Source organism: Juglans microcarpa x Juglans regia, chromosome 3D, assembly GCF_004785595.1.
Source record: "Juglans microcarpa x Juglans regia isolate MS1-56 chromosome 3D, Jm3101_v1.0, whole genome shotgun sequence".
Lineage (NCBI taxonomy): Eukaryota > Viridiplantae > Streptophyta > Magnoliopsida > Fagales > Juglandaceae > Juglans > Juglans microcarpa x Juglans regia.
The window spans coordinates 6,285,990-6,310,128 of NC_054598.1; the positions used below are offsets into that span (position 1 = coordinate 6,285,990).

Below are 24,139 nucleotides of genomic sequence, written 5' to 3' on the forward strand. Positions count from 1 at the left end.
TCTGATTACATAACAAACCCTGCTTACTCAGAATTGACATTCCCTTTTCACTCATATGACCCAAACGCATATGCCACAAACGAGTGACATCTGTATCTGGATCATCTGAGACTGACACTGCAGCTGCACCTGTCACTGTAGAGCCCTGAAGGAAATAAAGATCATTTGTCTTATCTCCTTTCATCACAACCATAGAGCCCTTACTGACTCTGATAGCTCCACCTTCACCAGTGTACTTGTAGTCCAGAGAATCAAGAGTACCCAAAGAAATAAGATTCTTTTTCAACTCTGGAATGTGTCGAACATTAGACAATGTCCGGACAATTCCATCAAACATCTTGATTCTGATTGAACTAATTCCAGCAATTTTGCAACCCATATCATTCCCTAACAAAACAGAACCTCCGTTGACCGATTCATAGTTAGTGAACCAGTCCCTCTTGGGACACATATGGAAAGTGCAAGCCGAGTCCATGACCCACTTGTCACTGAAGCGACTATTGGAGTCGCTAATTGCTAGAACAAGATCTAGGTCGTTAGACCTATCATCAGCAACACTAACGGCATTAGATGAACTAGTGCAGTTCTCTCTATTTTTCAATTTTGGACACTCGTTTTTGTAGTGACCAAACTTATGGCAGTAATGACATTTGACGTTTTTCTTACTAAACGTTGTTTGTGAACTGCTCCTGGATTTCCCCTTATTCTTCTCTGAACCCCTGTCATTCGATCTACTCCTGCTTGAGGACCCTTTAACAAACAAGCCACTAGCTTGTTCATTAGTGTTCTTCACACTCAATTTATTCCTCAACTCCTTAGAATTCAAAGCAGACTTTACATCTACCAAGGAAATTGTATTTCTACTATACAACATGGAATTTACAAAGTTCTCAAAAGATGTGGGTAATGAACATAAAATAATTAACGCTTGATCTTCTTCTTCAAGCTTAATATCTATGTTCCTCAGATCCATAATGATTTTATTAAATTCATCTAGGTGTTCAGAAATAAGAGTACCTTCCTTCATTTTGAGAGTGTATAACCGTTGTTTCAAATACAACCGGTTAGTGAGAGATCTCTTCATGTACAGATTCTCAAGTGCCGACCTGAGACCAGTTGCAGTCTCCTCATCAGCAACCTCTCTTAAAACTCCACCAGATAGTGACAAAAGAATAGTACTGTGTACCTTTTCTTCTTCTTCTTTCGAAGGAGCCGGAGAATCTTCAGATACCGAGACTTCTAATACTTTTGACAAGCCCTGTTGTCGCAGTAAAGCCTTCATCTTGATGCGCCATAGACTGAAACTGTTCTGACCGTCAAATTTCTCCACTTCGAACTTAGCCATAGCCATCCCAGATCCTGAGCCAAGCTCTGATACCAGTTTGTTGGGAATAAGTGTAGCTAAGACTAACACGAAGTATAGTAGCGGAACTAAACGAAAGAAATTGATGACAATCACACAGAAATAACACCAAGAATTAAGTGGTTCGACTCAAAATGAGCCTATGTCCACTGGTGGGGTCGGTATCGAAGATTTCACTATCAACAGAGATGGAGTACAAATCAATACAACAAAACTTCACAAGGAAGTTATCTCTCAAACTCACTCTAGACTTCTCTCTCAAGAAAACACTAAAAAACAAGCCAAATGAATTCTGAAGTCCTTGAGGCAGAAGAGGTGCCGTTTGATATTTATAGGAAAAGTGAGAATTCACTTTTGTGAACATTGGCTCGAGCGAACGTCGAGCGAGTGTCGAGCGAACGTAGATATTCTGCACTTCGCTCAAGCCAACAGTTGTGCGAGAGTCGAACGAAGCTCTCTGCCTGAACTCGCTCGAGCTGGGTGTCGAGCGAGGGTCGAGCGAAGCTCTCTGACTTGGATATTGCTCGAGCTGAATGTCGAGCGATACTTGAGCGAAGCTCTCTGTCTGAATTCGCTCGAGCTGAGTGTCGAGCGAATGTTGAGCGAAGCTCTCTGTCTAACTTCGCTCGAGCTGAGTGAACCTCCGCTCGAGCGAACCTACGACACTTGCACTGTTCAATCAGAATTCAAGATACCTCATAACACGATTTCCACGAAGGAGAAGCAGATTTATATACAGTTGGGTTTAAGAAACTTAATGTGAAGAGGACAAAGGAGTTCTAAACCTATTGTGCTTTAATGAAGAAGACGTGCATGACTTGGAGTTCATAGACAATCGGCTTTGGGTCTAACGGGTTTGGATACATTTTAGTCTATAAATATTAATTGAATTTTAACCCAATTATTAAGCGTAATAAAATCTTATAATTTACCATAATAAATTATGTCTCTCAATGCATTTATAAATAGTAAGATGCGTAATCGGAAATAACAATGCCATTGGAAGGTGAAGAGTTAAAGAGTGGCGATTGTTATAATCACCCACTGCATTAAACAGAATACTCTCTGATCTCTGATTGAGATAATTGATCAAGGGCGATTCTGCATAAGTCAGTCTGCATTGCGAAAGCATCTCATGTTTTGTGCAGCAAAAATGTAAATATCATGGAAGAGTTCTATCAGCCCTACAAACAAAGCAAAATTAAGTAGAAAGCAAATATCATGTCGTCGTCTTCATCAAAGTACCGGCGCTCGTTGGTGGCCTTGCCTTCCACGGGCATTTTATGGAGGTTGTCTAGATATATCTGAGCGTTCCATTTGACAAGCTGGTTCTTTTTTTTAAAAAAGAAGGGTAGCTGTCCTAATAGTTGGGGGATCGTATCTCCAGACTCCAACCATGGATCCTATGGTCCCTGAGGACCGGGGTGGTGCCATTCGGCATGAGGGCTATTCGCCCATATAAGGGAGTTTACGGAGGGCGTTGGGAGTACATCTAACTTAGACTAGTGAAAACTATTTTTCAATGGCAGTTAAGAAGTAGTCTTTAATCGAGTTTGGTTCCAAACGCCCTTAAATATTCCACTCCATTCCTAGTTGATCCTTGTCCTGACATTCGAAGGGTGAAAAGACTGCACCCTTTCATGCAGACTGAAGATGTTAGAAGGAAAAAGAATGGGAGTGTATGAAATCAATTTGCTCTGAGTGCAACTTGCATCTTCAATGGATGCAATACCTCGTAGAGTAATTCCGCATGTATATTTATGAAGGGATCAAGCAAAATAAAAAGATATAAAAAAGTGAATACAACCATGAATTTAAGTACTCGATTACTGGTTTATAAAAAAAAAAAAAAAAAAAAAAAAAAAAAAAAAAAAAAAAAAAAAAAAAAAAAAAAAAAATCGTACTTCAGTAACTCTCGAGCCTGCTTTCCCATTGAAACTATCATGCATGAGCTTAACAGACAGACACCATTCGAACCCATGATCGCATGCAAACACTCGTGTAACTCGGATCTCATCCTCTTTAATGCTAATTGTATTCGCACTTCACTTGTATAGCAAGTGTCTTCTTGATATCCGGACATGCATCGTTGTCCTTGTTGAAAAGCTCTCGTTCAATTGGAACTGAACAGGTAGTTTTTCCCAAGCAATGCTGCTCAAAGCCAAAAAAGTGCAGGACAATTAGTATTGAATTGGCAAAGAAAATAAGAAAATAGGTTCATGTGACAAGGTAACTTGTAGGGAACAGTATCCCTTTTACCTGCTCAACAACCTCCTTGGTAATTGGAGCATTGCATTTGCCCATAGCGAAGCTTCCGCAGGAACCATAAGGATCACCAAAGCTAGCAAACTCCACAGCAACAATCTTTTTGTGGTTTGGACAGTGCAGTTGAGCTGCTGGCTTCACAGTGTCCACAACAGGCCTAATTTTACTGTCCTTTCTTTGCCACGACTTCACATGGGGTGGATGATACTCAGTTACGAGGCTGCAGATAGTATCTCTATTGACAAGTACGAGCTCAATGTCTTCTGGGTTCCCTTTCTCCTCCTCCAATACAACAAGGAGATTTTCTGTTGGCTTGATGAAGGATCTTGGGATATGATACCTGATGAACATTGCAAATTGAAGGGGGGGAGGACTTAGATTGCTTTTCACGAAGATTTATATCCCCTTGGGCATAATTTACTAGTAGCTTTACTTACTCTGACTGAGAAGGCTTTCCAAGAGGAGAGAGGAAGGACACCCAGTAACGGCCAATGCTTTTTCCATTGACCCAAACCATCCCCTTACCCATACCATTCATTCTGATAGCAACGGGGTTATTCCCTTCAGGAGCATCAAAATATGTCTGCAACAAGAATGTGTGTGTATAAATATGTAAAGGCTTTTGTAATACCACAAATGTTGAATGTACTATATTGTATCTTCTTCAGTTTGTTATCAAAAGCGCCAATGGGACATGTTTCTCCTAGCATACCTTGTACCACGTAAGAGCAGGTCCTTGTCCATTGGCGTTCTTCCATCCTACCCTGTGTGATCCTGACTGAGTGAACACCTTAACCTTTTCTCCTGTCAAGCCAACCTGCAAAATGGGCAACAATTCTATTAACATCACCTTTAAGCTAGTCATTTTCCCATAATCATATTCATCTATCTTTTTTGAAGTCTTGATTTCAAGGAGTACAGTTAATTGTAAAGGTTCATTGGTACCTGATGCCCCCAACCATTGATTGACAGATCAAGTGTTCCTGTGTTCAAACCCAGGACGGTTACAGAGCGAGGACCGGCAAACCTGTGCTCCATGTAGGCTCCGCTATCCTTCACAGGTAAAGAACAGCTTGTTAGCACCTATTCTAGAATGAAAATTCTACATTCTTAACACATTATAATGAGGTGGCATTATCGTTCCACCTTTGAGTTTTTCTTAAAAAGAGTAAGGAATGATCCAAGAGTGATGATAAGTGCCATATTTATATATATAGTGGGATGAATGTCATGTTACGTAGCATTACTCGTTCCAAAATAAAAGCAAAGTCGAACGATAGAAAGCCAGGAGCTACTTACTGGGAGTCCCACGGTCATGCCAATCAGCGCTATACGGTTGACCCAGGCTTGAAGTTCACGGCACTTTGAAAGACAAAACTCTTCTCGTCATGGCTTCCATGTGCGGATCCTGAAAATCATAAGCACGATGATCAGCTGTGTACGTGAATTTCCCGTGTAAAAAGAAAGAATGTATGTGCTAGATTGTAGGTGCTCACCAACATATTCGCCATTCACAAATGCATGCAAGGCATGACCAAGACTTGCTACGCGTAGTACTGGGAGAATATCAGCCCGCATTGGCAAGTCTCCGGGAGCCAACTCTATGCTGCAATCAAATATGACAAAAAAATGTCAGATTTTGGTTCATCACTGTGAGCTCCAGCTTGGAATACTTACACGAGTTAAAAAGATCTTAACCCAATGCATACTTTGCCTAGCCTGTAAGGTAATTAAGATTCTGCTTACCTAGTGGTGTACCACGCATAATCTGTGGTATCCTTCAAAAAACTGTAGAGCTCCTTCGGAGTTTTGGAGTCAACTGGCAATTGCTCGACACTTGGGATGGGTTCTGGGGACATCTCCCATTTAAGATTCTTTGCAACCTTTGATTTCTTCAAGCTCCTTGCATTATGTTGCGATACAATCTGTTTTTATGTAAGAGAAGAGTCCCTTAGACATTCCCAAATATGGGCAATTGAGGGCACTAATACACAACTGAAGAAACAGAGCAGTATAACAAAGAATTTAGCTTCTTTTTCTTCTATATATACAGAGAGACATGTAAGAGATGAGGAGTTACTGTTTGTGTGTTGTAGACCACGGTCTTGCAATCAGGGAGGATGCTAATTGAACGTGGTGGCAGGTAATATGTCTCGCCCCTGAAATGTATATTTGCTGCCGCTCTGGAGTTGTTGTTTGCCAAAAATGCAGCACAGATTTTTGATCCGGAATTCTCGTAGACTTGAGCCTTAATGATGGAACAGCTTAAACATATTAGTGAACAGTGTTGGATGGGAGCTAGCTACATTGATTCACTCTATTCAGATGCTTACCTCTGTATGCTTGCCCAAACTTTCAACATGAGGTTCACCCCATAGCAGAGGCTTCTTACATAGATTTAAAGCCTTGTGCAAGTCCTTAAGGTGACTCCATTTGGGTTCCCTCTGCAAACCTGCATATTATACTTGTAAGGGCCCCATGTGTTTGAACAAGCTTTGCTTCATTGAGTCACTAGAGATCTCACTACTAGAAATCTTTACCATATTCATCAATGGGAGCTTCATCATAGTAGCGAGTTGTTGTAAAGACAGCACTTGTTCTACCAAAGTTAGTCCCACCATGGTACTGCAAATTATGAAGTGAGGTGATGTAAATTAGGGAAAAAGCCTGTCAGGGTAATTAACTGGTCCCTTGAGAAAAATGAGAAGAAGGTCGGGTATCTTTCTACCATATAGTAGTTGACCAGAGTTCCATTCTTTGAGAAGAATCGGGCAACTGAAAATGCAATATCTTCTGCTGCTCTTTGAGATGGAGGGTCTCCGAATACTCTGTACCTGTAATTACAAAACAAAAATTCCAAAGCCATTAACATTTCCAAGAAGCCAAAAAACAGTAATACAATTGGATGAAAAACAAACTCACTGACAATCACTAGGGGTATACTCACTGAGCGGTCCAGTTTTCCGTCCACAAAGAAGGCTTGTAGGGTTTGTTTGGTCCTGTGAAAGTGTCTCCGCAGTGCCTTCCATTGCATGTATTGATCTGCAAGTGGAAGTGGGAGCTTTTAGTCAAAATTCGCAAGGCTCGCAAAACGACAGAACTCACTGCTGGATTAGAAAATGAAAGATATTGCAGACTCACCACTGGATCAGGAGCATCCTTCTGCTTGCACATGATCCATGGAACTTCAGTTTTCATCCCCACTGCCATTTTTGCTGCCCACTGAACATATCTGCTTCCCATATCTCTATATGCAAGTTGAATGTGGTTGTACTCATTTTCAATCTGCGTTATGAGTCATTGAACAATAAAGTCAATAAGATGATCAGCTTTCCTATGAGGAGAAGGAAAATTATGAGTAGAACCAAACTTGTGTCAATATGATTGGTCCTCCTTGTGAAGCAAATAGTTTCTCCTCTTTCATCTTATCTATAATCATCTTCACATATTTTTTCATTTGGTTCTGCAAACGGGAAAAAAAATCTGAATTCAGTAGACCTCCTTGAATTATCGAGTTAGATCTCCCAAAATGGTTTTGCACCAGTAAGAACCAAGGTGGTGCAAAATAGAGATACCTTGAAGGGAGCATTATCAGAACGGAATATGATGTTTGGGACCTCTCTTAGCCAATATGGAAGTCCTCTGAAATTTTCATTTTGAAACAACTAAATTATTAACACCACAGTTACAAAATCATATGAGAGGAGGAGGAAAATGAGAAATCAAAGACTAACCCGTGGTTCCATTCAGCTTGGATGAATGGCCCAACCCTGAGGGTCACATACATTCCTTGCTCTCCTATCAGCTTGATGAATTTCACCACATCATAATTTCCATTAAAATTGTACTGTCAAGTTTTCGGAACATCGATGAAGAGTTAGACCGTCACATAACAATAGTTTTGTCGAATAAACTCAAAATATTTTCTGTCTGCAACACCATTTTTATTACCTGTCCTTCCACAGGCTCATGGATGTTCCAAAACACGTAAGTTTGAATCACATTCAAACCTCCATGTTTAGCCTTTGAGATAAGATCCGGCCACATCTAAAATCCATTTTAACACAAGTATAAATTAATTTCATCCATTAAAACTCATCCCTCAATAGAGGATTAAAAAAAGTAGATGATGAAGATCATAAAAAGACAAAAGGATTGTCGATATTTATTGATGTTAAAGTTACCTCCGGGGTACTACGAGTGTAATGGATGGAACCCGAAAAGAGAAGCTCTCTTTTTCCATTGATGATCAGAGACCTTCTATCATAGGTCACGTTTTGAAACTTGTTGTCTCCTTGGCCAACCACGGCTGACACTAAAACAGATAGAAAGGCGAGCAAGAGCACGCGGCTTGACACCGCCATTGTAACGACTCCTCAACTAGAAGCCTGACCCAGTTCGGAGATATGTATAATGATAAATAACTCCAAGGAACAGGAAAAAATAAAAAGACAATAAATATGACAGCTTGTGAGTCAATTCGGGAAGCCTCCTTAGAAGGAGGAGGCACCCGGAAGCAGAAACATAAACTCCATGAAAAGGCAGAGATATAGGGTCAAAGAAATGCTAAATATAAAGGGCCTGGAGGAAAGCTCGGAATTTTCATATCGAATTTCTGTTTTGATCTCTTGGTGACCATTGCTTTGTTAGAGTTGTGAGCTTGTGCTTGTTTTGTTGTTTTTGGGTGTGTGTGTGTGTGTGTGTGTTTTTTTTTTCTTCATTACTGTCTTGTTGCTATTCTTGGGAGAGTTTCTTGGAAGTTTGAATGAGTTTCGGACTTGTAATAACCATAAAAAGAACTCGAAATTTGCGGGCAAGTTGAGGAAGTTTTCTAACACTGCACCCTCTGTGTTGGCACTCTTTGCTGTACCGCCAACATCCACAGTACTCCACAGCTACAATTCATTCTCGTAATTCGTCATTCTCACAACAATAAGTTGATTATTTTTGTAATATTGGAAAGAACATTTATAAGCATAAAAAATGGATTTGGCTACATTTTTAGTGGAAATAGGAAAATATTTTTCCAATATTTGAAGCCATAATGAGTTGGCCTTTGTTATGATCTTTCCTAAATTTGAATTTTGAAGGCCATATTAGGCATTAACCATTGAAGTGTTTTAACACACCGTGTTTGTGTAATCAGGTAGGTTTGAATAGTGAGTTGAGATGTGATAAATTGAGATGAAAGTTAAATAAAATATTATTTTATAATATTATTATTGTTTTGGGATTTAAAAAAATTAAATTGTTTATTATATTTTGTATAAAAATTTAAAAAAATTATAATGATTAGATGAGATGAATTAAAATACTCTTAACAAGTGATTAATATTTGTTGCATAATATTATCAAACTAATTTTCAAAATAAATAAAACTACTTTTCTTACCATATACCTTTTTCCAATATTGTTTCCCACATGAGGAATATTTTTTTAGGGAGATTGATCCACATGAGGTCAGAATTTTTCTGGGATTAACTTTGTGCACATAAGTAGGATTGAGGATATTTATTTTATTTTATCTTATTTTTTGTAATGTAGGATTGTTGTGACAACTAAACAGGTTTATTGAGGCGACCCTAGTCCCTACGCCTTGAATTTGACTCTTTTTTTCACGATAGCATTTGGTTACAAAATTTAATCTGGCTGACGACGTCGTATCGTCATGGAGTTTTCGTTTTGTCTCCCTCCAAGAAGTTTAGCTTTCCCTCCACAGACAAAACAGAAAACGAAAACCGTCCCTCATTTCCTCAGGGCATAGCAGTCTTACAGAAACACTGAGACACTCGGAGACGAGAGAGAGAGAGAGAGAGAGAGAGAGAGAGCCACTAATGTCGAACCACCAAGACGACCTCGATCTCCTTCTCTCCCTCCAAGGGAGAGTTTTGGAAACCCCTCCTGGTTCTCCTTCATCACATGCACCTGGCAAGTCTTCATATTAACCCCCCCTTCTCTCTCTCTCTCTGTCCCTTACATTTCAGCATCAAAGTTTCATAATTTTCCTTAGCAATTATTAGTGGAGTGTGGCTGGGTGCGTCGGATTTCCTTTTTTTGTAAGAATATTCACTTGGGTATGTCTCAAATAGCCTTCCATTTTCAGGGTATATGTCGGATGATGGATCGCCGAGGCGAACTGGGCAGGCAGACATGTCCGTATTTAGAGACGCTGTCCAAGACTGCCTTGATTACGAGCCCAAGCCGGTCCCGAAATCTGGAAAATTGAAGAGCTCTAAGGCCTCCAGCAATGCTGAGGTTGAGAAATTTTCGGGCTTGCGAATAAGGTTACTGCCACTCTACTTATCTTAAAACAAGGAGGCATCTGTCTAATAATTACTCGGTTAGGTTGTGTGATATAGTATTCTTTTTTTTTTATCAGTAAAAAGAGAGATATTATATATATGAATGAAATAGATATAGTCCTTGTATACAGGACATATACAAAGGAACTCCTAAAAACATTCTAAAAGCGATAAATTAAAGATAAGAAATCCTGAACATTGTTCCCATGTAATACAATAGTGGAAAACCAACACATTAGAGTGTGGAGAAAAAAATTATTCAACTCAGTACTTGTGCGTTCCTTATCTTCAAAACAACGCGCGTTCCTTTCCGTCCAAATACACCACATAATACACAATGGAATTATCTTTCACACTGCTGCCACTTGTTTGCAACCTTGCAACTTTGACCAACATCCCAACAAATCCACCATCCTCATAGGCATAATCCAGGCAATATCAACCCTCAGAAAGATCTCATCCTACAACACTCTTGTTACCTCACAGTGTAGTAATAGATGGTTCACAAATTTTCCATTCTTCTTACATAAGTAGCACCAGTCCAATACTACACATCCTCTCTTTCTTAAGTTGTCTGTGGTCAATATCTTCTCAAGAGCTGCATTCCAAACGAAAAAAGCTACTCTAGAGGGCACACGAGACCTTCAAATATTTTTCCAAGAAAACGGAGTAATCTCAAGTTGTGTTGTCAAGATGCTATAATACCCCTTGACTGTACATAACTTATGGTTATTAGACCACCACTTCAAACTATCTTGCTGTGTTAATGGGTTCTCCATGGAATATAATAAGCTGAAAAATTCTGAAACAATAGATAATTCCCAGTCATGGAAATCTCTATTAAAAAGGATATTCCACAGATGCACGCCATGAGAGAATATATGCACGTCAGCCACTGAAACTTCACTATCAGCTGCAATACGGTATAAGGCCGGAAAAAACCTTTCCAAAGCCTGGACTCCACACCACACATCCCTCCAAAATCTGATACGACTGCCCTCACCAATTGCCAAACGAACTTGATTTACAAAACATGGCCACCCCTTCCTTATATACTTCCATAAACCCACCCCATAGCCCGCACTTACTTCCTTAGAGCACCAACCACCCCAAGAGACACCATGTCTAGCATCAATAGTGTCCCTCCACAATGAACCCCCCTCTAAATGATATCTCCATAGCCATTTTCCCAATAAAGCTTTATTGAAAATTCTCAGATTACAAACACCCAACCCCTCATTCACAATTGAGGCGCATACAATCTCCCATCTAACCAAATGTAATTTCTTCTCCTCCCTCATTTCACCCCATAGGAATGCTTTAAAGACTTTTTCCACCCTATTCACCACCCCTACAGGCATAGGAAACAAAGATAAAAAATAAGTGGAGAGATTAGTAAGAGTACTCATGATAAGAGTGAGACGACCCCCTCCGATAAGTACACCCGTTTCCAGCTAGCCAACCTTTTCTCTCTCTTCTCTACTATTCCATCCCATATAGCTTTATTCTTGAAAGTTGCTTCCAATGGGAGACCCATGTATTTCATTGGAAAAGAGGACACCTTACAATCCAGGAGACTAGCTAACTTGAGAATATTAGAAACCACACCCACAAGAACCATCTCAGACTTGCCCAAGTTCACCTTTAGCCTCGACACGGCCTCAAAGCAAAGTAACAATGCTTTTAAAGTTTGGATCTGGCTACTCTTTGCTTCACAAAAAACTAATGTATCATCTGCAAAAAGATGTGATATGACAATAGTGCCACCATCACCATTGCCCACTTGAAAACCCGATAAGAAACCTCCCCCAACAGCAGCCTGCACCATCCTACTCAAAGCTTTTATAACTATGACAAATAAAAGAGGAGATAAAGGATCTCCCTGCTGTAGACCCTTTGAACTAGCAAAAAAACCAGCAGGTGTACCATTAACCAGAATTGAGAACCGGGTGGTTGAAATACAATGACGCATCCATGCAATCCATCGAACTCCAAAACCACATCTCTCAAGCACGTATAAAAGGAATTCCCAATTCACATGGTCATAGGTCTTTTCCATGTCAAGCTTGCACGGAACCCCTGAACCTCCCTCCTGTAACTTGTAATCCAAGCACTCATTTGCAATAAGTATTGAGTCAAGAATTTGTCTTCCACGAATAAATGTATTTTGGGACTTGGAGATAATATGTTCTAATACCGGACTAAGCCGGTTAGCAAGAACCTTCGAGATTATCTTATAAATGCTACTAACTAGGCTTATAGGCCGAAAATCTTCAATAGTTGAAGCCCCATGTTTCTTAGGAATAAGAGCAATAAAGGTCGTATTAATGGACTTTTCAAACTTCTAAAAGGAGTGAAATTCGTTAAAAATCTGCATAACATCACCTTTTACAATATCTCAACAAGTTTGAAAGAACCCCATTGAAAAGCCATCCGGCCCTGACGCTTTATCCTTTGCCATGCCAGATATGATCTTGTGGATCTCTTCTTCAACAAAAGGTCTCTCCAAAATACTCACGCTCTGCGAATCAATTTCCTCAAAATGCAAAGCATCAAGCTTCGGCCTCCAAGTAACCGATTCTGAGAGAAGGGACTCATAATACTGTACTATGTGATTTTCTAGCTCAGAAGGAGAAGATATCATCTGAGAGCTTGATTGAAGTGACTCTATGACATTGTTATGCTGGTGTGAATTAGCCACTTTGTGAAAGAACTTCGTACATCTATCGCCTTCTTTCAACCAAAGTGCCTTAGATTTTTGACGCCATGAAATCTCCTCCGATAGCAAGACCCTTTCCAAGTTTGCCAGAACCAATCCCTTCCTCAATAACACCTCTTCTGAATTATCTCCCAAAAACTCTTTATTCTCAAGTTCCTGCAATCCCTCCAACAGTGAAATCTTCTAGTTGTCAATATGACCAAACACCTCCAAATTCCACTTCTTCAAGTCTTGTTTCAATGCCTTCAACTTGCTTGCAAGAATGTAACTTGGGGTATCAAAAAATTGATATGAAGACCACCAACCACTAACCCTCTCTACAAACCCATCTGCTGTTAGCCACATCTGATATGAATATAGTATTCTTTATTCTTAATGTTTTGTTTGGCTGCCGAAAATAGAAATGCAAAATTTAATTAGTTTCGAACATTTTATTTCTCATTTTTTTGAAAAAAGAAAAGAAAAGAAAACTACTTTCAATTGGGGGTGGATGTTGAGGTTAGGGATATTTCTTATTCATTTAGCTCGATACAGTTTTTTTTCACTTGTGTAAGGTAGTAATATGACTTAGAGAAGGTGACCTTCATTTTCTTTTGGAGTTTAAGACAGCCTTGAGATGTGATACAACATACAAGATCACCTTTTCTTTTCATGTGCGGTTTTCTGAGCAACTATATGCAGTACAAAGTCAAGTGTATGGTAGCTTGGAGGTTTTGGAAGGCAAGCCGTGCTTAATATGTTCCTCGTTGTTCTTTTTTCTTTGTTCAGGAACCAATTGGTCAGTGCAGCAGAGCTCAGTGAGCGGTTTTCAGATATTCGTTTCGTTCGGTTATCAACTATGAGGTATTAAATTGAACTTCACATTTTACATATAGGCATTAATACTGGAAGTGATCTATTGATTTAGTAGACAATTTTCTTTGGTTTTGCTTTAATAGGCAATAGAAGTAATTATAAGTGATGCATGAAGCTTTATCTGATTTAAATGGAATGTTGGTAGTGATTTCAGATATTGGGTATGTTGTAGGAATTTATTGGTTGGGGACACTCTGTCAGGATGTTGGGCAACTGTTGGAGTGGTGACCGAGAAAGGGACTCCAAAGACCAGTTCTACAGGGAAGAACTATTGTATATGGAAGGTTGGGTGTCTGGATGAAAACACTGTTTCTCTTTTCTTGTTCGGTGATGCTTATCAGAAGAACTGGAAAGAGCAGGCTGGGACAGTATTTGCTCTGTTCAATTGTTCTGTACGCAAGGACGGAGTGGTATGGACTTGTCATGTATTGAGAGTCATTCTTGTTAATATTATCCGATAGATTAAGATTGACCTTTTATTTTTGCAGGGCACAGGTTTTTCTTTGAGTGTATATTCTCCTAGTCAAACTTTAAAGATTGGTACTTCAGTCGATTATGGAGTTTGCAAGGGAAAAAGGAAGGATGGGATGCCTTGTACAATAGTCATAAATAAGTAGGTTATGGGAACTCATTACATCTTTTTGTGGTATGGAATGAAATGCTCATAACATCCGCTTTAGTTATTGTGTTCTTTTTTTTCATTGAATATGATAGTGCATTCCTCCAGTTAATGGAAGTCTTAGGATAAATAAGAATAACATGGATATGGGAAGTTTTATGGACTACTAGGAGTTGGTTTCTTAACTCAGCTCCTTGAAAATGTTACCCTAGTAAGTTAGATTTGTTATAGTTTCAAACTAGGAGTTTTGTTATTTACAAGCGGATGTATAAACTCACTAGTTATTGTAGGGCTCATTACAATCATAAAAAAAAGAAGTTAAAATACCAATATTTTTTGTGCTAGTTGATGTGGTAGGCTTCCGTGTAAGTGGTGTGTCATGTGCTGATCCTGTCTTTTCACCTTAGTAGTCCTATGCATAGTAAGTACTATAGCCCCAATCATGGGTACTAATAAAATAAGACTAGGAACCAAAAACCGGACGGAATAGTAGGTATAAACCGAATTGCCCCATGTTTCCAAATTAGTCCAACTTTGTACCTTTTCAGCATAAACCGTATATCTCAGAGAGGTCGTATTTCTTTGGGTTGGTAGTAATGGAATGGTTTCATTATCTAAAATGAAGAACATTTCCCATTTCTCTTTCCATGAAAATAGACTTAGCAAACATTTTATGAAATCTGAAGTGTCATCTGCCATGATGAGTTGGTTCTAAAATAAACTCTCTATAACCTCTCTCGTGTAATTGTTAACAATAGAACATATAGAGAATATTAGATAAGTTGAATGGCCTTCTCATCAAGGAAACAAATACTGCAGATATATTCTACCTACGAGAGAAACATACAAAACATAAAACCTCCTCTCTGGAGAGTAGACTTTCACATGGCCTCTTTGCATATGCTATCTCTGGTTACTTTTCACAGAAGAAAAAAATCAGATTAGTTTCTCCTAAGGAAAAAAATGATCTCTTTGCAGTTTTATTTGAGTAGACTGGATGAATTCAAGATAATAAAATCTGGTATTCTGTAGTATTCGTAAATTAACTTTTTCAGAAAAATTCAAGTATGAGAGCCTGTGATTTGTAAGAAGCATCTTGTCGTGTGCATTCAAAGGATCCTATGGTGAGTGTATAAGTGGAAAATGAACAGAAAAAAGTACCTCTGTGAATTACCATCAGAGGTCCTTGATCAAAATGTATGAAGGTATTTCATGGCAAACTCGATCACTTGTCTTCTCACTAGCCGCTGCACCCATTATTCAATTATCAATGTAGTCTTGTCTTTTTTACAAGATATTTATATTATATTTTGTACCATTATAATTCTCCGTGTTGCCTTACCAACAAAATCTTCTGATATCTTGTGTCTTTGTGTTATTTCAGACACAACGGAATATATTGTAAATATCATAGATTGGTAAGCACAATGCCTCAACCTGTTTGACTGCTTTATCTTCAAAACTACCCATGTAATTTTATTTAATCAGTTCTCATAAAATATTCACCATCCATTTTGGTTCTACAGAAAGCACCAGAGAAATATTTCACAAACCGAACGGAGCTCAAGGGAGGGTAGGTGATTAATGTTCAAGATCATTCAACTCTTTTGGCCAGATATACCGATTGAATGATTTTAAGAGTATAATTGCTTGATTCATTTTTAGTTTCTTGGTGCCTTCAACTTGTGTGTTTCTTTAACAGGAACCTAAGAACTGCATTTAGGGATTCTCTCAAACCTGAAGGGATTTACATGGTCGATCCTTTAAATGACCGGACGAATATCAAAAAGCCCATGCAGCCAGTAAAACTGCTGTCTGTGGAAAGCCTAAAAAAGGCTCTGAGGTTTGTTTTTCATAGATAGCATAGATTGTATCTAATGTGAAAGTAATTGCGTTTTCTTTTTTCACTTAATTGTGGATGGGTCATTTTTTTTTTTTTTTTTTGTAACAGTAAAGCAGGTAAAGTGACGACAAACACACATTCACAAGGCATAAGGTTCCTTACTGAAATAACAGGTTTAAGATCTCAGGACTTCTTTCATAGGCTTATTGTGGTTTCTTGAGATTTCCTTCTGAGGTACTTTTGCCTTTTAATTGCAGGGAATATGGGTCCAAAGAAATCAAATAAAGAATCAATAGTACCTAAGCAACAGATTAGCATGTCAGATAAAAGGTGAATCAATGCATTAGAAATTCCATTAATCATTATATATAGAGGCTATTGGTGCTTGCTTTCCATGTTATTGACGGTTCATCTGTCATTGCTCAGGAAATCATCCACCATAAAACCAGAATCATCTGTAATGAGAAATCAGCAGCCAGATGTAAAGAGAAAGAAAACTGAGCAGCAGCAGGGGCAAGTTGTGGTTGACAAAATCAGACAGAATACAGGAAAGTTGATTGAACTAGATTTTGTTAGTTCAGATGAAGAATTGTGAGTGTCCTATTTGAAGTTCTAAATCGTTGGAAGTTGAAATCCCATTTTGGGGAGGTAGCATGAGAGAACAATAGAATTCTTATTTGATGGTTGAGAACCACTGCACCTAAAGAACGCAATCTGGTGGAAATATTTATCAGTGCTCTGCTCTTTCCAACGTTCTGAAGATTCAATCAGAGTATCATTATTGTGCTTCTAGCATTGAAATCTGATTATGTGCTGTGATCTGTACATAAAGCATTAATTCTAGTGAGGAAAGAATTGAGAAAGGTTGAATCCTCGGTTACAGCATCCTGTAAAATTCTGATTGTGAAATTCTTTTTGACAAGGAATTCACTTTCCTTTGATGTTGGACCTATTTGATTGTTCAATTGAATTAAATGTTAAGAACATACTTTAGATTCAAGACTTTAAGCTGTTACATGCATTGTTAGCTCCTCACCCCTGATACTCTATTTCCAGAGAATTTGTAAAACTTTAATGAAAGTAATTTGTAGCAGGTACACTTGATGAGTGATCATGGATTATTCTTGTATTTTTCTGAGCTCATAGAACGTTGACTAGAGGTGGACAATAGGTAGGACGGCAGGAATCAAGGTCGTCCCATATGTTTTAAAAAAAGTTGGATGATGGCTTTTTAGAGCGTATTCTTATTGGGTTTCAAATTACGGATTTTCTCCCTCTAATTAATATAGCAAAAAAGGGGGTTGAATCAATGTAATAGCCAGATACAAAGATGTAGAATCCAGAGGTGGTAGGAGGAAAGTTGGTCATCTATGCACATGGAGTTGGTGTTGACCCCTGGATGTGTCCCCAGCCTTTTGTTTATATTATATTCGATATCAATTAGTTCTAACAGCTGGGATTATCAAAAGCTTGGGCTATTAAAAGTAGGATTTTTTTTTTTTAAGAAACAGTGATCTTTTATCTTTGTTTAAGAAAATTTCAGTCGGGATGATTGAAGATGACCAATACTTCAATGTGACTGAAAATGCAAAATTCAAGATAAAGAGTAGTTTATTTGTTTGTTTTTTTCCTCTACAAAAAATAAGAGACAGCTTGTGTCTAACTATAGGCAAAAGCATAGGGGGAGGGCCTAAGGTTGAGCATCAGAAAGCTTAGCAGGCTCTAACTCATAGCGTCCTATTAAAAAACAGGATGATAAAATACATAGATCTGGACAAGTTGTTTGGTCGTGGTTGTTTGCCATGACTCATGAGAGCGACCTTTTAGTTGATAATTTATGCTTTTAGTTGATAATTTAAGCCATGGGAACTTAGTCACTAAGTCTACGTCTGCATCTGAATGTGCTGGCACTTGACTCCCGTGAAAGTATTTCAGAATAGGTAAACATGACCTTGCAATTCTGCTTGCCCAACTGAAAGCATGATTACATGAAAATTATGCACTTGTGCTTTTGATTGCTGTTTATTTCTTTTAGTTTTTTTTTTTAAGAATTGGTTTCCTTTTCCTGGTTGGAAACCAATGGCCTGCATGCCATGCAGTCCCAATAAGATGTCATTTTCGATTACACACACATACGGTGTAAATCTTTCAATTACTCTGATTAGGTGAGCAGATGGACATTAACAACTCTTAACAGCCACCCTTATCGTAAAGGATTTTAGGTTGTTCCAAGAGTTATTTGACTGTGATATGTTGCTGGGAAACTCAACAGCAAGGGCCAATGCCAACCAAATCAACTTGCTAGCTTGTTCAATCATGCAGTTGGTTTTATTGGTGGATCCTCTGTCTTGCTACAAATTATTGGCTTCCCCCATGAAAGTGAGGATCCCCCAACCATCCCCACTAACGGATGATCTCTTACATATTTTGCTTCCTGAAGTAGGCAACCCTAACCTATACTTTTTGCCAATTGAACATAAACAATGATTGAGCATTTTCAAAGACACTTTGACATTGACGGCCATCAATATAGGTCAGTTAATTCTGAACAATCATACAAAAAAACAAGTGTTCATCAATGCCCAAAAATATGTGTTCATGCTGCCCTTGTATCTGTGCTTGATGTTTATTAACACGCGAGTTCTCTTTAGGGAGTTAGGTTTGTGGTGTCGATCAATTTTAATTAATATAGAACCCACTTAAGCTGTTCATCTTGTACATGATTATATCATAAATCAAGAGACGATTAGGAAAAATTATTAAATAGGTCGAGAGCAATGAACACACATCCACAATCTGTAATAAAGCGAACCCTCTTTTTCTAATGAAACTGTGCCTAAGACCGAAGTTTCAATAATTGCAGGCGTCAGTTTGAAAACAAAAGAATCTTCTATTCTATGGGTGGAATATCTGGAGATGAGTATTGTTTATTCGAGGTCCATTGTGAAAAAGTTAGATTCTTGTTATGTGAGTCCAGATTTTTTCTATTTTTTGTAAAGAGTTGTGTGGAACTTGTACATTCTAAATTTTACGTCTGTGAATCAATTCCACGAAATGTCCAAATCCCACTCCCGATTATTAAGAATGAAAAAATCTTTTTAGAAAAAATATTTGAATTCGCTAATGAATTTATTAGTTATAAGTAAATATAAGGTATTCTCTCTGAACTTGGAAAACAACTGTAACGACTAAAAAATTTGTTGTTCCATTTTATTCTCCATCACTTTATCCTGTTGCTAAAAAGTAGAGGCTTTTAATATTCCAATAAAATTGATTATAAACATATTTTAAATAACATTGTTAATAGAGTACAGAGATGAATGAAGTATAATGTTGGTGAAGAAAGTGTAGCAAAAACAGAACAACAATGAATTTTAACAAAGATTTAGTTGGAGTTTATAAGAGTGGGATGATCAGTCATAAATGCACCAAAGTATTTTTGGTGAATACCATTAACTAGTTCTTGGTCTTTTGCACGCATGTGAGTTTAGGATGAGCTTCGAAGTCCGAAAATCCATAGCCTTCGTTTTTTCAAGGGAAAAGTACTGATCTGTAACCATGTAGTCTATACTTTATTCAACACTTTTGTTTTCACTATAATAATAATAAAAAAAAAAAAGTAGAGAAGTTGACAGGTGTTGAGGGGGCATTTGTAAGAAAGGAAGAACTTTGGGGTCTAGGATTGGTAATTGAGGTCTCGTAAAACGTATAGCTGGCAAGCGCTGGCTGTCCAGGTCCAGCTTCCCATCCTTTTCTACTCTCTCTCTCCAAGCGAGCCTTGGTTTGAGGGGCCAACGTAACGCTAGTCTGAAAACAAGGTCTTAAATAGTTGCTGAAGAAAGTTGAAGAAACAAGAACAAGAGAAAGCAAGGGGGAGAAAAAAAGATGAGTGCTTCGAGGTTTATAAAGTGTGTCACAGTCGGCGACGGTGCTGTTGGCAAGACTTGTATGCTCATCTCCTACACCAGCAACACTTTCCCTACGGTCAGTGTCGTTTCTATTGGTCCCCTGGAAAATGTTATTGGGAAAACTTGGAAACATAATTTTTACTTCTCCTGCTTCTATTTGTTATGTGCCTTTCAGTTGGTCTTTTCTTGGGTTTTGGCTGACCAATGTGATGTGGGGCTACATTCTTGTCTAAAAATGCTTGCGTCATTTGGGTTTTCATTTTTTTCCTTTGTAGTGTTTTCTGGGCTCTGTTCTTTAAACCCTTCATTTGGGTTTCGAGGATCTTCTGGGAATGAAATGAGAAAGATTTCAACTTTGATGCTAATTTTGTGTTTTGAATGAGTGATTTAGGGCTTTGTTTGGTCCAGCAATTTGTTCTCACCCATGACTCTTGGATAAATTTTGTTTGCTGTAATGGGCTTTTAACGTTCTTTCTGAACAGAATGGAAGGTTAGAAAGTATTTTGTTATGGGGTATGGTTTCTTGACTCTATGTGGTCCTCGAGAGTTGAGAAAGAATGAGGGGAAGAAAGGAATCTGAAACTTTGAATTTTGTGTATTGGATTGAATTGGGTTCTTTGATTCTATCCTTTTGTTTGGATTGCGATTAATGGCTTTCATAGTACACCATATTTGTAGTGAGATGCTTCGATATATGGGGCTTTAAATTTATTATCGAGGAAACTGAATTTAGGACTAGAAATGCGAGTAATAGAAAAGAAACTGTAATTGTTGAACCCCACCCCATATTTCATTCATGGAGAACTTTGAAATCTTTGATGACTTTTCTTAATATTTTCAATTCCTTTTTCAATTTACTTTTATGGATAGTGTTTTCTCATGTATCTGTTCTTTTACCCTTTAGTTGGTTTCTTAGTCCAGACTAAAGAAAAGGATCATCTTAACTAAGCCAGGTAGTTTTATGATTGGTGAGATTAGAATGTAAAGATTCATAACTCTTTGCTTTCCTTTAGAAATTTCATATCAAATTTGAGTGGGTCATTGTAATAATGAATCTCCGCCAATACCTTTTTTAATATATATAAACGCAATTCTGTTGAAAAATGAGAATGCTCCTGTGACGGTTGACTTAACTTTCCTTATTCACTTACCGTATGTTGGAGAACAGGATTATGTCCCAACTGTCTTTGACAATTTCAGTGCAAATGTGGTTGTGGATGGGAACACTGTAAATTTAGGCCTGTGGGATACTGCTGGTAAGTCCAGGACTGTAGTAACCCCACCACCCCCCCCCCCCCCCCCCCCCCCCCCCCCCCCCCCCCCCCCCCCCCCCCCCCCCCCCCCCCCAAAAAAAACAAACAAGGAGCTTCTTGTAATGGGTCTGATTTTTAAGATTTATGGAACAGGCCAGGAAGATTATAATAGGTTAAGACCTTTGAGCTATCGTGGGGCAGATGTCTTCCTTCTCGCATTCTCTCTCATAAGCAAGGCCAGTTATGAAAATGTTGCAAAGAAAGTAAGTGTTTTAACTGTGAGGATACCTTTTACCCTTTCTCTTTCTGTTGATGTGTGATAAATTCTTTATGCTTTGCTGTCCAAATGTTCAGTGGATTCCTGAATTGAGGCATTATGCACCTGGTATTCCAATTGTACTTGTTGGAACAAAACTTGGTTAGACTCTCCTACTCGCCCTTTCTTTTTTGGTTTGCTAAAACATGTTTAATTTCTGCATGTTCCATATAATGTATGAAGTTAATGATTCTTCTCTACTGCCCGTCTTTAAATATCTTTATTTTTGTTTCATCTTTATGTTGGGACTTTGGTCCTGCTGCTTTGGTTGATTCAACTTATTTCCTCGTATAGCTTATGTAAAACCAGTTCTTCCTTCCCACCCCTTTTTTATATATTTGTCACTATTGATATGCAGTATTTGCATGAAAAGTATGTGTCAGTACAATCATTTGGTATATGTTAAAATCATCATATTCAAGGCTGACACAATTCACAAATGCCATGATCAGCAAAATATAAATTCGCCATCATTTTGACTTAGATATTGAACATGATTTGTAGATAAAGGAAATTGCCTTTATTGTGATTGCTGGTTGTGCTTTAAAATGTTTTTTCTACAAGTAAGAAAACTTCATTAAAATGTTTTCACAAAAGTGCAGATAATAAGCGTGATAAGTATGACAAAAAAAAAAAGAAAAAAAAAAAAACAAACTTCAGCATATTTATCCAAGCTTGCTTTCTGCAGATCTTCGAGATGATAAGCATTTCTTTATAGACCACCCTGGTGCAGTGCCCATAACCACAGCCCAGGTATATGCTTCTGCTTTTTCCGTGTTTGTTACTCTCATTTTTGAGCTACGGTTTACCATTTGTATTTCCCATTGTGTTGCTTGTATTGGTTTTCGTTACCATGGTCAATGTGGCATAAAAGGTATATGTTTTTATCATCATCATCATTATGGTTATATTATTCAAAACCTTTTGAAGGGGGAGGAGCTGAGAAAGCTGATTGGGGCTCCAGTCTACATCGAATGTAGTTCAAAAACACAGCAGGCAAGTAATTTTTACGTACTTAGTCATTTGATTATTTAATTAGGGAAAGCACTCATTATTGACAGAATTTGCGTTGTGGTTAAATAAAATAGAATGTCAAAGCTGTTTTTGATGCGGCCATAAAGGTGGTTCTCCAGCCACCAAAGCAGAAGAAAAAGAAGAAGAGAAGTGGGCATAGGGCCTGCTCCATATTGTGATTGTGAAAAAGAATCATTCCTGGAGGATATTGTCACCGGTTCGCATATATGCCTTCAGAGTCTTACAGGCACCACATATCTCACAATTTCACACCTGGAGGAACCAGCAATCCGCGATTTAGTCTCAACTGACAAGAACTAGGAGCTTTTTCTGAGCATCAAAGTTGTCTTTGTCACTTTATTGCCTGTGCCGATTTGTATATTAATGATTCACACTGCTTGGTATTTAGCTTATGCATCTAAAACCAAACTGTTCCTCGTGTAGACATGTCGATGCTTATGTTTTTTAACCTGATTTAATGCATTTTAAGAAGCTCTTTTATACGTATATTGATTTGCATTGAACTAAATACTACATGCTAGAGACCATCATTCAAGCTGGGCTGATCTAGCTCGCTCGTTTTCATCAGAGGCTCATTCCGGCGTTCATGTATTATATGTTCTTTTGATGGTGTGCCTTGGGGGTTGGGGAATTTATCCTTTTTGTTGGAGCTCACTTGGGTTTATGAGACTGAAATAAATAAGCCCAGTCAAGGCTCTGAATGCAGAGATTCGTCCTAGCCTCCTGGGTTCTTGATCCAAATTTAGCATTAAAGACTACAAACTAGGGGTGTGCAAAATTTCCAGAATTCCGACTCCATCCGACCTCCGCTCCGACGCCGACTTCGACGGAGTCGGAGTTGTCGGAATTCGGAGTCGAAATTCGGAACTACTCCGACTAGTGATTCGGAAGCGGAGTCGGAGTCGGAGCTCCATGTAGCTCCGACTCCGACTCCGAATTTTTTTTTAAACCCAGCTGTAAAACGACGTCGTTTTACAACTGGGTTTAAAAAAAAATTATTGAACGACACCGTTCCACTTAATATGGAACGGCGTCGTTTCATATGTCTTCCTAAGGAAGCCTTCTCCTCATACGTTCCGGTTCCCCCCCTTCTTCTTCCTTCTCCAGTTCTTCTTCTTCTTCCTTCTCCCTTCTTTCTCGCGTCTCCCGTCCCAGTGACTGAACCATCCCTTCTCTCTCGCGTCTTCCGTCCTAGTGCCAGCGTGCTGCAGTTCGTCGTTGCTCCTCCGTGCCGCCGTTCCTCGTTGCTCCTCTATTCAGCTTCCACCTACGGTGAGCCCTAAATTTAATTCAAGCACATCTCTTATGAATTGGAGCCAGCAGTTGTGATTCTTGTGAATTGGTTGTATTGAATATTCAATATAGTCTCAACACGGCGCTCAAAACCCTGAATTTTACATTGTATTGCAGACTTGCGCTCGAGCGAGGTGTCGAGCGCACGTTGTATTGAACATTGGCTCGAGCGCCACATCGAGTGCAAGTCGAGCGAACCTCCCTGGATGGATTCTGCTCGAGCGCCACGTCGAGCGCAATTCGAGCGAACCTCTCTGGATGGATTCTGCCGAGCGCCACGTCGAGCTCAAGTCGAGCGAACCTCTCTGGATGGATTCTGCTCGAGCGCCATGTCGAGCGCACGTCGAGCGAACCTCTCTGGATGGATT

At 38.8% G+C, this 24,139-nt stretch overlaps 3 protein-coding genes across 3 annotated transcripts; 2 read left to right on the forward strand and 1 right to left on the reverse strand.

The window, feature by feature from the left end:
- Nucleotides 1-3,083: 3,083 nt before the first annotated feature.
- Nucleotides 3,084-8,273, reverse strand: LOC121254264 (beta-galactosidase 13-like). Its single transcript, XM_041154235.1, is given in 20 exon segments — nucleotides 3,084-3,514; nucleotides 3,623-3,968; nucleotides 4,066-4,211; nucleotides 4,341-4,445; nucleotides 4,574-4,681; nucleotides 4,928-4,968; nucleotides 4,971-5,036; nucleotides 5,125-5,234; nucleotides 5,375-5,553; nucleotides 5,709-5,876; nucleotides 5,962-6,080; nucleotides 6,169-6,253; nucleotides 6,357-6,462; nucleotides 6,576-6,670; nucleotides 6,770-6,913; nucleotides 6,999-7,091; nucleotides 7,204-7,270; nucleotides 7,363-7,475; nucleotides 7,580-7,675; nucleotides 7,813-8,273. Coding segments are annotated over 20 exon segments (2,490 nt in total). The 5' UTR covers nucleotides 7,993-8,273; the 3' UTR covers nucleotides 3,084-3,391.
- Nucleotides 8,274-9,323: 1,050 nt separating this feature from the next.
- Nucleotides 9,324-16,966, forward strand: LOC121254266 (protein MCM10 homolog). The gene is made up of 11 exons (XM_041154236.1): nucleotides 9,324-9,556; nucleotides 9,732-9,912; nucleotides 13,418-13,492; nucleotides 13,677-13,914; nucleotides 13,993-14,117; nucleotides 15,508-15,541; nucleotides 15,650-15,696; nucleotides 15,826-15,966; nucleotides 16,075-16,139; nucleotides 16,224-16,296; nucleotides 16,393-16,966. Exons 1-11 carry the CDS (start codon nucleotides 9,463-9,465, stop codon nucleotides 16,559-16,561), a joined length of 1,242 nt encoding a protein of 413 aa, XP_041010170.1. The 5' UTR covers nucleotides 9,324-9,462; the 3' UTR covers nucleotides 16,562-16,966.
- Nucleotides 16,967-19,460: 2,494 nt separating this feature from the next.
- Nucleotides 19,461-22,964, forward strand: LOC121254267 (rac-like GTP-binding protein RAC1). The gene is made up of 7 exons (XM_041154237.1): nucleotides 19,461-19,950; nucleotides 21,043-21,130; nucleotides 21,281-21,390; nucleotides 21,482-21,545; nucleotides 22,132-22,196; nucleotides 22,374-22,439; nucleotides 22,532-22,964. Exons 1-7 carry the CDS (start codon nucleotides 19,852-19,854, stop codon nucleotides 22,634-22,636), a joined length of 597 nt encoding a protein of 198 aa, XP_041010171.1. The 5' UTR covers nucleotides 19,461-19,851; the 3' UTR covers nucleotides 22,637-22,964.
- The last annotated feature ends 1,175 nt before the right edge of the window (nucleotides 22,965-24,139 follow it).